Source organism: Lepidochelys olivacea (assembly GCF_965140295.1).
Source record: "Lepidochelys olivacea isolate rLepOli2 genome assembly, chromosome: 6".
Classification (NCBI taxonomy): Eukaryota; Metazoa; Chordata; order Testudines; family Cheloniidae; genus Lepidochelys; species Lepidochelys olivacea.
In genome coordinates this window covers 31,417,055-31,432,383 of record NC_140416.1, presented here as the reverse complement: position 1 = coordinate 31,432,383, position 15,329 = coordinate 31,417,055, and the positions used below count along the sequence as shown (strand labels likewise).

At 37.7% G+C, this 15,329-nt stretch overlaps 1 protein-coding gene across 5 annotated transcripts in view; it reads left to right on the top strand.

The window, feature by feature from the left end:
• Positions 1-15,329, top strand: part of SBF2 (SET binding factor 2) — a 555,237-nt gene that overhangs the window by 248,181 nt on the left and 291,727 nt on the right. For all 5 annotated transcript variants that reach the window (XM_084630065.1, XM_084630064.1, XM_084630063.1 and 2 more), the window contains exon 3: positions 1,297-1,434. In XM_084630065.1, the coding sequence (XP_084486191.1) occupies positions 1,297-1,434 (138 nt within the window). The remainder of the gene's footprint in view (positions 1-1,296; positions 1,435-15,329) is intronic.

The following is a 15,329-nucleotide window of genomic DNA, read 5'->3' as shown; positions in this document are numbered from 1 at the left end:
ACAAGTTCCTCAGGTTGACTGTGCATTATGTGAAGTACTTCCTTTTGTTTTACACCTGCTGCCTATTAATTTCATTGGGTGACCCCTGGTTCTTGTTTTATATGAAGGAGTACATAACACTTCCATTTTCACTTTTTCCATGCCATGTCACTTGAAAAGGTTTTTTTCCACTGTTGCAGAAAGCTAATGTGGAAAAATACTTTGCAAATGATAATGTACGTCTTTAAATAAAAAATGAGTTGCATGTCAGAGTTTTAACAATTAATTTTGCATAAGTAAAGCTCAGCTTGAATTTGAATTACTTGTAGCAAAAAAATATGTATTCTGTTTGAATTAATTTATTCAGATTTCTCAGTTTGTAATGTTACATTATAGTTCAAAAGATTAAATTGTGTGACTACTTCATGCATATTTAATTAGAGGACTGATAAGGAATTGTATAGAAAATAAGCTGTGACTGCTTTAAAAGAGAAAATTCTGGTCAAAGTAGCAATTAGAGTATCGGTTTTAGCAATGTTATAAAATTATAACCTGTTATAAATGCACCGTACCACTAACTTTGGACCTGTTGAGGGCATCCAAAATAGTCCTTGTAATGCAAGTGTCATATTTTTTGGTTAGTCTGCTTGGATTTCTTTTGATGAATAATCTTCAGACTTGAAGGTACTTTCACGCTCTGTAATAGGCAACAGGAAGGGAAACTGCTGGAGACACCTATCCAGTTATATTAATAAGCACCAACCTGCAAAATGTTAAAAGTATTTTACCAGAATTTCAAGACCTGTTTCATCTTTCATATTATTATAGTCTCAATTTATTTTGTTAAGAGATGTTGCAAGGGAATATAGAAATAATTTTAGGATGCAAAATCTCTTGTAAGGTCCACATCAGAATTTGGACTGAGATATTTTTCTCTCCCTACAAGTGCACAAGTCCTGTTGCCATCAGTGTTTGATCAATGCACTTGGAAAGACCTGAATACTGAATTGGGAGGGGCGGGGGGCAGATTCTCAGGTGGTGTAAATTGTCATGACTCCATTGAAATCTATGAAGCTATGACAGTCTACACCAGCTGATGATAGGCCTTAAGATCTGGTAGGTAGCTCTGTTCTTGTTTTGCAGAGTATCATTACATACTGTTGTGCACAGATACTTTTATTTCTTGTATTTATTTTTTATATTTAATGTTTCAAGAAAACTTCTGCTATATTGTTAGAAACTATTTGTGATGCTTTTCTAAAATAGTATTATTGTTGTTTAACTATATTTTGGCATTTTCTTGTTTTCTTTAATTAGTTTTGTCAGCCTGCAGGATGGCAGTTGTCCAGAGAAAGAAAGCAGCCTACATTCTTTGTGGTGGTTTTGACCGATATAGACTCAGAACGGCACTACTGTTCATGCTTAACTTTCTATGAAGCAGAGATCAACCTGCAGGTAAATCTCTTGGAATCAAAAATAAAAAGCAAGAAAAGAGGCATTTGAAAAACAATAAATACTCATAATAGAGTGTTGTTAAATAATTTATTTCAGACAATATTCCTATATTCTTGATATTAAGATGAGGGAATTTTTGTATGTTAAAAGTCTGTATTTGGGTTTGGGGGTTTTTTTTGTTTAATTGAAAGGACACCTCAGAGTACTTATTTGGGATCCTTTTATTTGTTTTTACCCTCCACTATTTGAAAAAAATCGCTTAGAAGAATTAGAATAAAAGTGTTACTCCATACTGGTTTTTTTTTTTTCCTTTTTCTGTCTAGCAGTTATTTTTTGCATGTATTTTTTTATGCAAGGTAAGACAGATGGTGGTGTTTTTTTCATTTACTTCCTTGTTTGTGTATTAGCATAGTGATTGTCATCTCTGCTCCATGAATGGAGTTTGTTAACTTTTGCTCCCTCTGCTGGCTGTCTCTCTCAGAATAACAAAATATTGTAGACCTATATGTTGTTTTAAATGTTAAATGTTGTGTATCTATGTACTGTATATATCTTCTTGTGGTTAATCTCATTTGTTTAGTTCCATTTATTAGCAAAACTAATGGATTAATAAAAAAAATAGATTTTTAGAAATGAAAGGATAGTCCTCAAATTATGCTATTTTTTTAGGTAAATCAGTTTTTAGGTATTAACTATTTGGCAGTGATCCTTTTTAAATGTCTTATTAATTTTTGGACAATTTTAATCAATTCAAAAAAAGGCAAAAAAAGGTAAATTAATTCAGATAGTCTATATTGTGTCATATTATTTGGAATCCTTGGTAGGAAGAACCTAAGGACAAACTTAATGCAATTCATAATTATGAAATTTAGTTATGTCTGAAACTTTCCTTCCAACATATAGTATCACTGTAAATAATCACAAATAAATAAAATCTTGGTATTGTTTGTCACTAATGTGTTTCTAAAATTACACATCTAGTACATGTGATCCAAAATTATTTGTTCCTTAAGAGCAGATAGATTTAATTGAAAAAACACTGCTATTATTTCACAATTAACTTTTTTTAAAAAAAAATTCTATTAGTATGATTTCCATGTTCCTGGAGTTGAAATATTACTCTATACTGCTACTGAAAACCTCACTGAATAATTTAAAAAAAAAAAAGTTTGCTGAATAGCAGCAATTTTATATTGTACCTTTTAGACACAACTGGAATTTTAAGAATAGCAGGAGAAATCTTGGGTGCACTCTATTTCTTTAGCTCTACAGTTTTTTAAGATGAGTTTCGGGCAAATAAACTAATGGAGGTGAATTGTAGAAATGTAGCCAAAAAACTGGATAGACTTTACTTCAGTACAGTTCATTGAAGATCTACGGATATTTTCATAGATTAAACTAAAAAAAAAAGGTCTTATGTCTTGTCAACTCTTCGTTTGTTTGTTTTTAAAGTATGGAAGGAAATATTCCATAGCAATGCTTTCATGGCTGAGTAAAGCTTGCAAACATGTACTCTTCATCATCACTGTGAATTTCATAATCTCTATACTAATTCTGGCTAGGTCATTATTGATGCTGCAATTTCCAACAACTGCTTTTAATTAATTAACTTCTTGCAAGAAATACTCATTAAACAACTGGTCCCATATGAATTAAAAACTTTATTTCTAATATTGCCTAATAATTAGACAGATGCAAAATAGTAGTAGGATCTTGGTCCATAGAGCACTGTTCCTGCCCATCTTCTGAAGGATGCATATTTTTCAGATGAACTTGCTTTGGTGAAGCTTGTTCCGTGACTGCATTGTTTATAGCCAAACTTCCTGTTTCATTATGAAGCCCAAAGATAATAAGTGGACGTGCCATATTACATGGTCATTAGACAAGAATTGAACACACGTACAACTTTAATGAAAGATAATCTCGTTGAAGCATTGAACTATGTAACTAAGTAATATAGCTTTGACCATCAGCTGTATGTCTCATTAAACAAATGAGTCTGTGAACTGCTGTGTCCGGGACCTAAATGATAAACAATGAAATCTTGGACAATAATTTTTAGTCTTGAGCACAATGTAGATTTGTATTTACCGTTCTAACTCACAAAAAGACTTAAAAAGGGTTGAGTTTCTGAAATAGTTACTTCAAAAAACTAATAATGTTTTCAAGTCCACATGGACCTAATGTTGATTCAATAAGAAGATTATTTAAACACTAAAAGCAGTAATCTGTATTGTATTGTATTGTTTCATGGTACACTGTTTCCCTGTGAGATAGAGAACAGTAACAAGTATTTTTTCTAAATACCTTGAAACTCAACTGTGGAAACGGAACACTATACTTAAAAGCCTAGCAGCTGTAACACAGTAGGATCCTAGTATTAAATAAATTCACACTTCTCTTGTGAGCCTTTCAATGGCTCTAAAATAGACAATCTAGATACTGAGCATCTAGATACTGAGATAAATTAACTGAGAACCTTGAATTTAACCTTGTGAAGTAAGCTCCCACTGTCCACATTCAGCCTTGTTTCTCAGTGCGACATTGTGTATGACGAAATGTATTCAATATAAAGCATATAAAATGTAGATTGCATTTTAAATTACATGGCCACTTATAGGTATCATATATCCATCAGCTTATTTAGTTAGTTGAATATACATATTCTGCAAATGATTGCACATGTCTATTCCACTTAGATGTTTGAGTGCCCCGGGCATTCAGACTGGAGAGTTTTCTCTACTCATACCTGTTGGGATGGAGCATGTATCCTTGTGCCCAGCAGGAGGTATAAAGGATAAAGCCACCTTGTACCTCCCTCAGTTTCTTCTTACCATCCATTTCTAGAAGTTAGAGCTCCTTGCGTACTGTTGCAGTTGGGTGCTGAAATAAGAATTCCCATAGCAAGCTACAAAAGCAACCTTAGCACCAGATTTAAAAAAAAGTATTAAAATGCCCCAGATTCCCCCTCAAACCCAACTCCTTAAAAACCCTTTCTGAATTCCATTACAGTAACTCCTCACTTAATGTTGTAGTTCTGTTCCTGAAAAATGCGACTTTAAGCGAAACAATGTTAAGCGAATCCAATTTTCCCGTAAGAATTGATGTAAATAGGGGGGTTAGGTTCCAGAGAAATTTTTTTCACCAGACAAAACACACAGTATAAGTTTTAAACAAACAATTTAATACTTTACACAGCAATGATGATTGTGAAACTTGGTTGAGGTGATGAAGTCAGAGAGGGTGGGATATTTCCCAGGGAATGCCTTACTGCTAAATGATGAACTAGAACAGCTGAGCCCTCAAGGATTAACACATTGTTATTAATGTAGCCTCACACTCTACAGGGGAGGGGAGACAGCATGGCAGACAGAAACACACACTCTGTGTATGTGAGACAGAACATGAGAACATAAAAATGGCCATACTGGGTCAGACCAAAGGTCCATCAAACGCAGTATCTTGTCCTCTGACGGTGGTCAATGTCAGGTTCCTCAAAGGGAATGAACAGACAGGTTATCATCAAGTGATCCATGCCCTGTCACCCAATCCCAGCTCCTGGCAAACAGAGGCTAGGGATACCATCCCTGCCCATCATGGCTAATAGGTCCATCAGTGGCTATCTTTCATGAATCTATCTAGCTCCCTTTTGAACCCCGTTATAGTACTGGTCTTCACAACACCCTCTGGCAAGGAGTTCCAGGGGTTGACAGTGCATTGGGTGAAAAAATACTTCCTTATGTTTGTTTTAAACCTGCTACCTATTAATTTCATTTGTTGGCCCCTTGTTCTTGTATTATGAGAAAAAGTAAATAACACTTCCTTATTTACTTTCTCTGATTTTATAGACCTCTATCATATCTCCCCATTAGTCGCCTCTTTTCCAAGCTGAAAAGTCCCAGTCTTCTTAATCTCTCCTCATACGGAAGCCGTTCAAGACCCCTAATAATTTTTGTTGCCCTTTTCTGAACCTTTTCCAATTCCAGTATATCTTTTTTGAGATGGGGCGACTACATCTGCACGCAGTATTCCATGTGTGGGCATACCATGGATTTATATAGAAGTAATATGATATTTTCTGTCTTATCTATCCCTTTCTGGGTGATTCCCAACATTCTGTTCACTTTTTTGGCTGTCACTGCACATTGAGTGGATGATTTCAGAGAACTATCCACAAGGACTCCAAGATCTCTTTCTTGAGTGGTAAAAGCTAATTTAGACCCCATCATTGTATTTGTATAGTTAGGATTAGGATTATAGAGAGACGCGCATTGCCCCTTTAAGTACACTGACTCCACTCTAAGTACTTTTGCCTTTTTAAGTAGATCAGGAAGTTGAGATAGCCCCTGCTGCCAGCACTGCGCCTTCCATTCTACTTCCAGACTGAATAACCTGACCTGAGTCCTGTCTTGTCCCCCTGCTCTATGGAAATGGGGTAAGCGAGGGGGAGAGGGGGTCACCCTGACATTAGCCCCCTTCTTTCCCCCCCGCATAGCAAGCAGGAGGCTTCCGGGAGCAGCAATGGCAGTGGGGGGAGGGACAGCTGAACTGCTGGCAATTGATATCCTGCTGGGCAGCGGCCGCACAGGGAACTTAGGGGAGCGGGGAGCTGATGTGGGGCTGTCAGTCTACCCTGATTCCAAGCCCCCACCAGCTGCTCTTTCTGCAAGCAGTGGACAAAGCAGGCGGCTGCCAAACAACGTTATAAGGGAGCATTGTGCAACTTTAAACGAGCATGTTTCCTAATTGACCAGCAACGAAACAATGTTAACCAGGACAACTTTAAGTGAGGAGTTACTGTAGTTTCTAACCGCTGCCAGAAGTTTGTTTCCCTTTGACCATCCAACGCACAAGGGTAATTTCTCCCTTTATTGTTGAGTATTCCATGTTCAAACTAACAGGCGTAAGACGGGACAATAGATGGGGAAGCCTCTGAGTTATTACAGAGAATTCTTTCCCAGGTATCTGCCTGGTGGGTCTTGCCCACATGCTCAGGGTCTGATTGCCATTTTGGGAGTTGGGAAGGAATTTTTCCCTGGGTCAGATTGGCAGAGACCCTGGGGTTTTTTCACCTTCTTCTGCAGCACGGGGCACAGGTCACTTGGAGGCTTAAAGTAGTGTAAATGGTGAATTCTTTATAACTTGAAGACTTTAAACAATGATTTGAAGAGTTCAGTAACTAAGTCAGAGGTTAGGGGTCTTTTTCAGGAATGGGTGAGGTTCTGTGGCCTGCAATGTGCAGGAGGTCAGACTAGATGATCACGATGGTCCTTTCTGACCTTGAAGTCTATGAGTCTATGAGGAAAAAAAAATACTCAGCTCATTCTTTCCCCTGCCACTGGAAATGTTGATAAACCCTGAGAGCAGTATTCAGAAGATTCATAGAAATGTTGGGCTGGAAGGGACCTCAACAAGTCATCAAGTCCAGATACCTGCACTGTAGCAGGACCAAGTAAACCTAGATGATCCCTAACATGTGTTGTTCAGCTTGTTTTTAAAAGCTTCCAATGATGTGGACTCCACAACCTCACTTGGAAGCCTATTTGAGAGCTTACCTGCCCTTATCGTTAGAAAGTTTTAATATCTAGCCTAAATCTCTTTTGCTTCAGATTAAGCCCATTACGGCTTGTCTTATCTTCAGTGTACACGGAGAACAATTGATCATCGTCCTCTAACAGCCCTTAACATACTGGAAGACTGTTATCAGGTCCCCCTTCAGTCTCCTTTTCTTAAGACTAAATATTCCCGGTTTTTTAAATCTTTCCTGATAGGTAAGGTTTTCTAAACCTTTTATCATTGTTGTTGCTCTCCTCTGGACTTTTTCCAATTTGTCCACATCTTTCCTAAATTGTGGTGCCCAGGATTGGACACAGCCCTCCAACTTGGGCTTACCAGTGCTGAGGAGAGTAGGACAACTACCTCTTGTGTCTTACATGTGACACTCTCTTGTTGATACGCCCCAGAATCATATTAGTGTTTTTTTAGCAGCAGCAGCACATTGATGACCCATATTCAGTTTGGGATCCATTATAACACCTGATCCTTTTCAGTAGTACTACCACTTAGACACTTATTCCCCATTTTGTAGTTGTGATTTGGGGTTTTTTTTTTCCTAAATGAAGTACTTTGTACTTGTTTTTATTGAATTTCATCTTGTTGGATTCAGACTAATTCTCCAGTTTGTCAAGATCATTGTGAATTTTAAACCTATCCTTCAAAGTGCTTGCAACCCCTCCCAGCTTAGTGTCATCTGCAGATTTTTTTAAGCATTCTCTTTACTCTATTATGCAAGTCATAAATGACAATATTGAATAGTACTGGATCCACGGATGACCCTTGTGGGACCCATTTAATACGCCCTCCCAGTTTGACAGAAAACCATAGATAACTACTCTTTGAGTACCATCTTTCAACCAGTTGTGCCCCCACCTCATAGTAATTTCATCTAGAAATTTCCCTAGTTTGCTTATGAGAGTGTCAAGTGGAACTGTCTCAAAAACCTTACTGAAATCCAGGTATATCGCATTTACTGCTTCCCCTTTCTACAAGGTCAGTAATCTTACCAAAGAAGGAAAATAAGTTGGTCTGGCACGATTCGTTCTTGACAAATCCATGCTGACTATTCCTTATAACCCTATTATCTTCCAGGTGCTTATAAATTGATTGTTTAATAATTTGCTCAAGTATGTTTCAGAGTACTATCGTTAGGCTGACTGGTCTATTATTCCCCGGGTCCTCCTTGTTCCCTTTTTAAAGATAAATACTATGTTTGCCCTTCTCCAGTCTTCTGGGTCCTCTCCTATCCTCCAGGAAGTCTCCAAGATAATTGCCAATGGCTCCGAGGTTGCTTCAGCTAGTTTCTTAAGTACCCTAGGATGAATTTCATCAGGCCCTGCTGATTTGAATACATCCAACTTATCTAAATATTATTGAACATACCTGTGCTGCTCTTATGTACTCCTCATGAATTTGACCATATTTCCACATTTTGTATAATTTCATGTCATTAAAGAGCTCCAGATGGAGTCATATTGGCTTCTCACTATTCTTCCAATCTTTCCTTTGTATTGGAATAGTTTTCTGTTGTGCCTTTAATATTGTCTTCTTGAGGAACTGCCAGCTCTCCTGAACTTCTTTTCCCCTTAGATTTTCTTCCTATGCATTCATCATTTTCTTTGCATTCTTCATCATTTAATTTTTCAAAATTCACTCTCAAAACTCCATTTGTTGTTTTGTGTAACTTTAATACGATAGCCAAGCCATGGGTGGTTTAATAAAAACACATTTTTGTTGTTCAATTCCTAGCACAACGAGCCCCTTATCTCTGAATAGGGCTTCTAGATGCCACTATAATACAAATAATAAGAATACATGGAGAATTGATCAGCACTCTTTACTTAGGCAAAACTTCAGCTGACTTCAACCGTGCTCTATAGCAACTATTCAGTTAGAATTTTCACTGACAATTGCTGAAGAGGGCCCAGAAATGGCATCCTTCATGTTAAGTTCCCAAATGGGACCAATGTCAAAGATAAATGTTAAAATTTTACAGTGTTCTTATACTTTGAAAGAGGAACTGCCCCCACCCTCGTGACAAGTAAAACAAAGCAACAAAACCAATAAGTTCAATTTTAGATTTTTTTTCTTTGCACAAATTCTACTTAATGAGGTAGAGTACAATCTCACTAACTTTATTCAATGACATCTGAAACATTCATTTCAAAAAATGCATGTGTACTTGGTTGTACATAAAGGTGTGCATATGCATAAATGCTTGATGTGGGCCCAGGCATTGTACACTGAACAATACACTTTAAAATATTGGAGGCCCAATGTTTATAAATATGGTAAAGACCCAACTCTGGAAAATAGATCTGACTGAAAACATCACAAGCAGAAACTTCACAAAATGACTATGAATGAAAAACATTCACTGATATTTCCTGAGTCAAAGTAACACTACCAACTTAAACTTCATTGGGCTTCAGACAGTTGATCTTCTTTGGTTGGACCATAATGTTTATAATCTTACTGAGGAAAAATGTATGTCATAAAAAAAATTGAGTGTCTGTGACATTGTTTTAGCAGACAATGAGTGCAATCAGTGATATCTTTTTGGAAACGTGACATCTGAACATCTTTTGGACAGTATGTCAATGTGTATTTTGTTTTTAAGACATTCAAGTATGCTATGAATGTCCCAAATGTTAAACTTGGCATGAAAGTGACATGCATTTGTTTCTTCGTTGGTTTACAAGTACTGTCCCAAAATGTTTCTTTTGGAAGAATGTTCTTTTTCATAATGTTTACTGTGTTCTATCATCACATTCTAAATATTCTGAAAAATAGATAGCATAATGTCATACAATGATTAAATAATACCCTGGTTCCTTTCAGTTGCTTATATAAATGGAAGATTTTATAGTTAATGTTCTATACACCTGAAATTGAAAAAAAATAGTTATTTCTTTTTATTATAAATCTGAAGGTCTCTGGTAGACCAAAGATTAAAGGTTAAGTTTAGAATAACTAGACAGATCACAAATTTCTGTATTCCTAATACTGGTGTTCCAGTAGTTTTTTTCCTATAATTTATGCCACTTGATGGCAAACAAGTTAGAGAACAAAAATAGAAAACTGTTTTTAAACTGATACAGAATTCTAAAAATGAGGGAATTAGTGAAACTTCCTGTATTTAGTGGTAAAACCTCTCACTTGTATCCTTTATTTAAGTAATGTGATCATACTGGCTTGGATAATATGTGATTTTGAAATGTCCACGCAAGAACCATTTTTTCCCCTAGCTTCCCTCCCCATCCCTGCCTCTCGTGGTCAAGGCCAACATCCTTCTAGTTAAAAGTGTTGGGCAGGACTATCTTCAGGTCCCAACAATTCCACTTTCTAACTGGAGGTGCTGTTTCTCTTTTTCTTGTAATGCCAGTGCCGTGTGCTTCCTACACTATGTGAAGTCTTCAAGTCATGATTTGAGGACTTCAGTAACTCCGCCAGAGGTTATGGGTCTATTATAGGAGTGGATGGGTATGATTCTGTGACCTGCAATGTGCAGGGGGTCAGACTAGATGATCATAATGGTCCCTTCTGGCCTTAAAGTCTATGAGTGTAATGTCCCCCAGCCTTCTTGGCCCAGAGGATGTAAGAGATTACAAATTTAGGAAAACAGTTTAATCCTGGCAGTAGCTGACTTTCCACATAGCTGACTTTTCATCCATAAATGTTTCCAATATTGCATTTTATTGCAAATCTTTTAAAATATTTTCCTAAAATACATTTTGAAGGAATTTAATACCTGTTTTCTAAAAGAGCTGATTATGTTATGAAAAAATGTTTGCAAGACACTATCTAAACATTTTTATTCATATATGTTACTGTACTGTATATACTATTTTTGTTCCTTCCTACTAACTTGTGCATGAAATAAAATTTTTATTTCTTAAGTTCATCTGTTCATGCAACTTGTTTTGGGTCTAACCATTTCTTTAAAGAGCTCTCGTGTCTCCGTGCTTTGGAGCAAGGAGTTGAAACTTGAAAAGTTAATGGTCCTGGGCCAAGGAGATGCCTTTTCCTGCCTACTTGAAAATGCAAGAGGATTTGGCAAGCAAAATTCTGACAGCTCTGATTTGCAATGCTTAGTACAGCTTTAGGTAGAGGCTTGCTGTTAAAATTTCTGAGCAATCCCTCTGCACTGATAATGCTCTAGCTCCCCAGAGCTCCCTATATACCAACTGTTCTGAGTATTCTTCCAGCCCCATGAAGTTTCTGCATGTCAGTTGTACAGAACACCCTACATGTACACAGGCAAAGCGGCAGCTAGAAAATATCCATTGGCCTAAGGCGAGATGTTCTGGATTGGGAGCAAAGAGGAGATCATGAGGATAAAATTTTCAAATGTTCCTAGGGACCAGATTTTTAAAGATCTGTACGTGCCTAAAAATGCAGTTAGGTGCCCACTGGGATTTTCAAAAGTATATAGATGCCTAACTCCCACTGAAATCAATTAAACTTAGGTACCTATCTGTCTCTTAGGCACTTTAAATACAGTAAATTATGAACACCAGAATTACGAACTGACTGGTCAACCACACACCTCATTCAGAATGGGGAAGTATTCAGTAAGGCAGCAGCAGGGACAAAGCACAGTACAGTACCATGTTAAACAAAAACTACATGTGTTTGAAATTGGTTATGTGCATTTTTGTATACTGAAACGTAAATAAAATGAATTACTGCTACCTGTTTTCTTGGCTTGTGATTGGTAAACCAGTTCAGTATGAACTAGGCTGTATTCAGCTCCAATAGAGATTAGCATGGAAAGAGAGAGTTGGCCTGAATGAATTTACTGAGGCAAAACTTAGATCATTTATTTTAAAATAAGAAGTCAGGTGTGGATTCTAAATCTGCCTCTGCTGGCAATTAGCAGATTACCAAAGGTCTTGCTAACCTTGGCAAGGTTGTAAGATAAAACTTACATAATGTCAAACAGTTCTTGTACAGTTTTTTTACAGTATTCAGTGGGATTCAAAGATTTTATATATGAGAGATGTTCTCTCTGTTTTCTTGGACACTTAACATTTATTGTAAACAATGCAATTAAAGATTTGCTTCCTACCTATGTTTGAACTCCCTTGATGCACATTCAGTTTCCCATTACAGTGATTCATTGTGGGATCTTGTTCCAAAAGTGTGTGTTTGGTTCCACCTTCAGTTCTGCAAAGCCCTATGGTATCTCACTGTTTTTAATGATTTTTTTACTCAGTTTAAATTGGTGTCAGTCAGAGGTAACTCCACTTTGACTTTTGTAGAATTACATCAGTGTAAAAAGATGTAATGAGAGGATGATCAGGCTTAAGTGTACGCTTGTTGTCCTCATGCCCAAATGCAAGCAGTGGCAATAACAGAGGAAACCTTTAACTGTGTCTGGACAGCTGTGTCCCCTCAATTCTCCAGTTGGTTGCAGTTCTCCAATCTGAGGTGATTCGCTGTGAGAGCAACCATTCCTGGTCTGCTCACGCAAAGCCTCCAGCATTTAAATCACTCCCAGTTATACTGTATGAGTGGTATAGCCAGCCACTCATAAATTACACTGCAGGGGAACATGAGCAAATACCAGTCCCAAATTTCCCCCCAGAAATGTGCATCTTGTACTGCCCAGCTCCCACCTGGACAACACAGGCTCATATAAAGTCCATCATTTTATTAACAGAAAATAATATGCACAAATCCTGTTATCCCACATGGAGTTTCACAAGCACAATCCAAACACACTGGTTTAGATAAAACAAATTTATTAATTCTGGAAAGATAGGTTTTAAGTGATCACAAGCGACGAGGCATAAAAATTAGAATTGGTAACAAAGAAATAAAAAGTAAAACTCAACTAATACCTAACTTAACAAGCTAAGGGAATTTGAAGCTGCTTCCTTTCTTCAAGTGTTTTTGGTGTCATTGATAGAGAGAAAGGGAGAGATAATTCGAGGTGTATTTCTTTCCTCTTATAACCCTTTCTCTTGTGCAAGAATAATCTCCAGCTGATGGTCGAGAGGCAGAAAGTCTGTGGATGGAAACCTCCAGCTGTTTCTTTGTTCAAGATGTAGATTTTTGCCCCCACCCTCTCTTCTGCCAAAGAGCGGCCACTTGATTAAGTGATGGTCCATTTGATTTTGTTGGCTCCTGGCTGAGGCATTGGCTAACCTTTTGTCTCTGGGGAACTGGTTTGTGGCTGCCCTCCACAACGTGTTGGAGCATGTCCCAGTAATATCAGACAGTAGGATATTATAATTTATATGCAATATTGCCACACATATTTTACCAGGACAATAATGATCAGCAAATCATGAGTTTTCAAATGGCACCTCACAAGGCATACTTTGTACAAGGTTTACCATAATCCTGTAAATGGGGCAAATATAAAGGTACAAACTGTCACAGTCTAAAGAGCTAGCATTGGAATGCAAAAATGTGGAGTAGACCTGTCGTTGAAAACCAGACCTAGACCAGCAGGGGAGCCTTGGGCCATCTGGGGCTCAAACACTAAACAAGACAGGACCAATGAAGAGCTCCAGGTTTTCTCTCTCTTCCCCAGGGATCTTTTTCTTCCTCTTCTCATTCAAGTAGATTCTACTGAGACTTTTGTGTCATGGCTATTTTCATGGTATTTGAGCACTTTCCAGGGTGAAGAATAAACAGGGATACTAGTGCTGTCATGTGAGGTTTCCCTTCTTTTCCTCCCTACTAGAGAGACTAGTTGCATATGTATTTTCCTTTTTTAAATGTGTACATGTGTGTATGTATATGTATATAACATTGTGTGGGTGTGTGCACGTGTGTGCATGCATGCTAACTTACTGGCTTGCTTGCTCTTCTTAGTGGGAAAGCAAGACTGAAGAGGTAAGTTTTAAATTTGGACCAGAAAGTAGTGAGGTATATTGTTCTAAATTCCTGCAGAAATGAACTCCTTTGCCTCTTCCCTCTTTTCTCATTTTCTCTTTCTGACTCCTCTCTCTCTCCCCTCCACTCCCAACTTCCACAGCAAGAGAACCTCTGTCAACCTCTAATATCGAGCTTTTTAAATGCTTTCACTCTTTTCCGTGCCCATAAGCTGTAGGTATGATCTTAATGTGAGTGACTGCTTTTATTCCTTCAAATTGCAGGAAGGCTGTGCCAATGCAGGTATACTTCATTCTGATAAACTGGATTAGTTCTTGGATTCTTAGGTGTCAGATAAACTTTTCAGGTCCTCAATATGAGCAAAAAAACATGGTCCCATGAAATCCAACTGCATTTAGACTGAACAGGTGTTCCACCATATCTTACTGTGATGTGGGGCTGTTTAGTTACCTTGACTCCGCCTATTTTGACTATCACTGACTTACATGAGACTGTATTTAAAAATTACTTTGGCTGATCATTGACTTTAGTTCCTAATGTTGAAGATTTTGGCTATGTTGATATCATTTTGAAATTAATGGCAGAAAGAATATTTAACAGAAAGGCTGACTGCTAAAGCTAGTTTGGTGGTAGCGTGCTCCCAAATGAACATGCCAGTTAAAGAAGAAAGCTTAATGTCCCAGGGCTAACTCAGGACAATGAATCAGTGTTGGATGATGAGGAGAAAGAGTTTAAGTGTTGTGTGTTTCTCTGTCACATTTTTTTCTGGCAGTCTGACCTGTTGTCTACAATCAGTTACTATAATTCACCAGATGAGCACCTAATCTATCATTAGAGACTAAGCCCTGGTCTACACTAGGACTTTAGGTCAAATTTAACAGCGTTAAATCGATGTAAACCTGCACCCGTCCACACGATGAAGCCCTTTTTTTCGACTTAAAGGACTCTTAAAATCAATTTCCTTACTCCACCCCTGACAAGTGGATTAGTGCTTGCCAGGTCGAATTTGGGGTACTGTGGACACAATTAGATGGTATTGGCCTCCGGGAGCTATCCCAGAGTGCTCCATTGTGACCACTCTGGACAGCACTCTCAACTCAGATGCACTGGCCAGGTAGACAGGAAAAGAACCGCGAACTTTTGAATCTCATTTCTGGAGACTGCAGGAACTGTGGGATAGCTACCCACAGTGCAATACTGCGGAAGTCGACACTTGCCTTGGTACTGTGGAAGCACTTCGCCGAGTTAATGCACTTAATGCACTTAGAGCATTTTCTGTAGGGGGACACACACTTGAATATATAAAAACGATTTCTAAAAGACCGACTTCTATAAATTCAACCTAATTTCGTAGTGTAGATATACCCTAACAAATTTATTTGAGCATAAGCTTTTGTGAGCTACAGCTCACTTCATCAGATGCATTCAGTGGAAAATACAGTGGGGAGATTTATATACATAGAGAACATGAAACAATGGGTGTTACTATA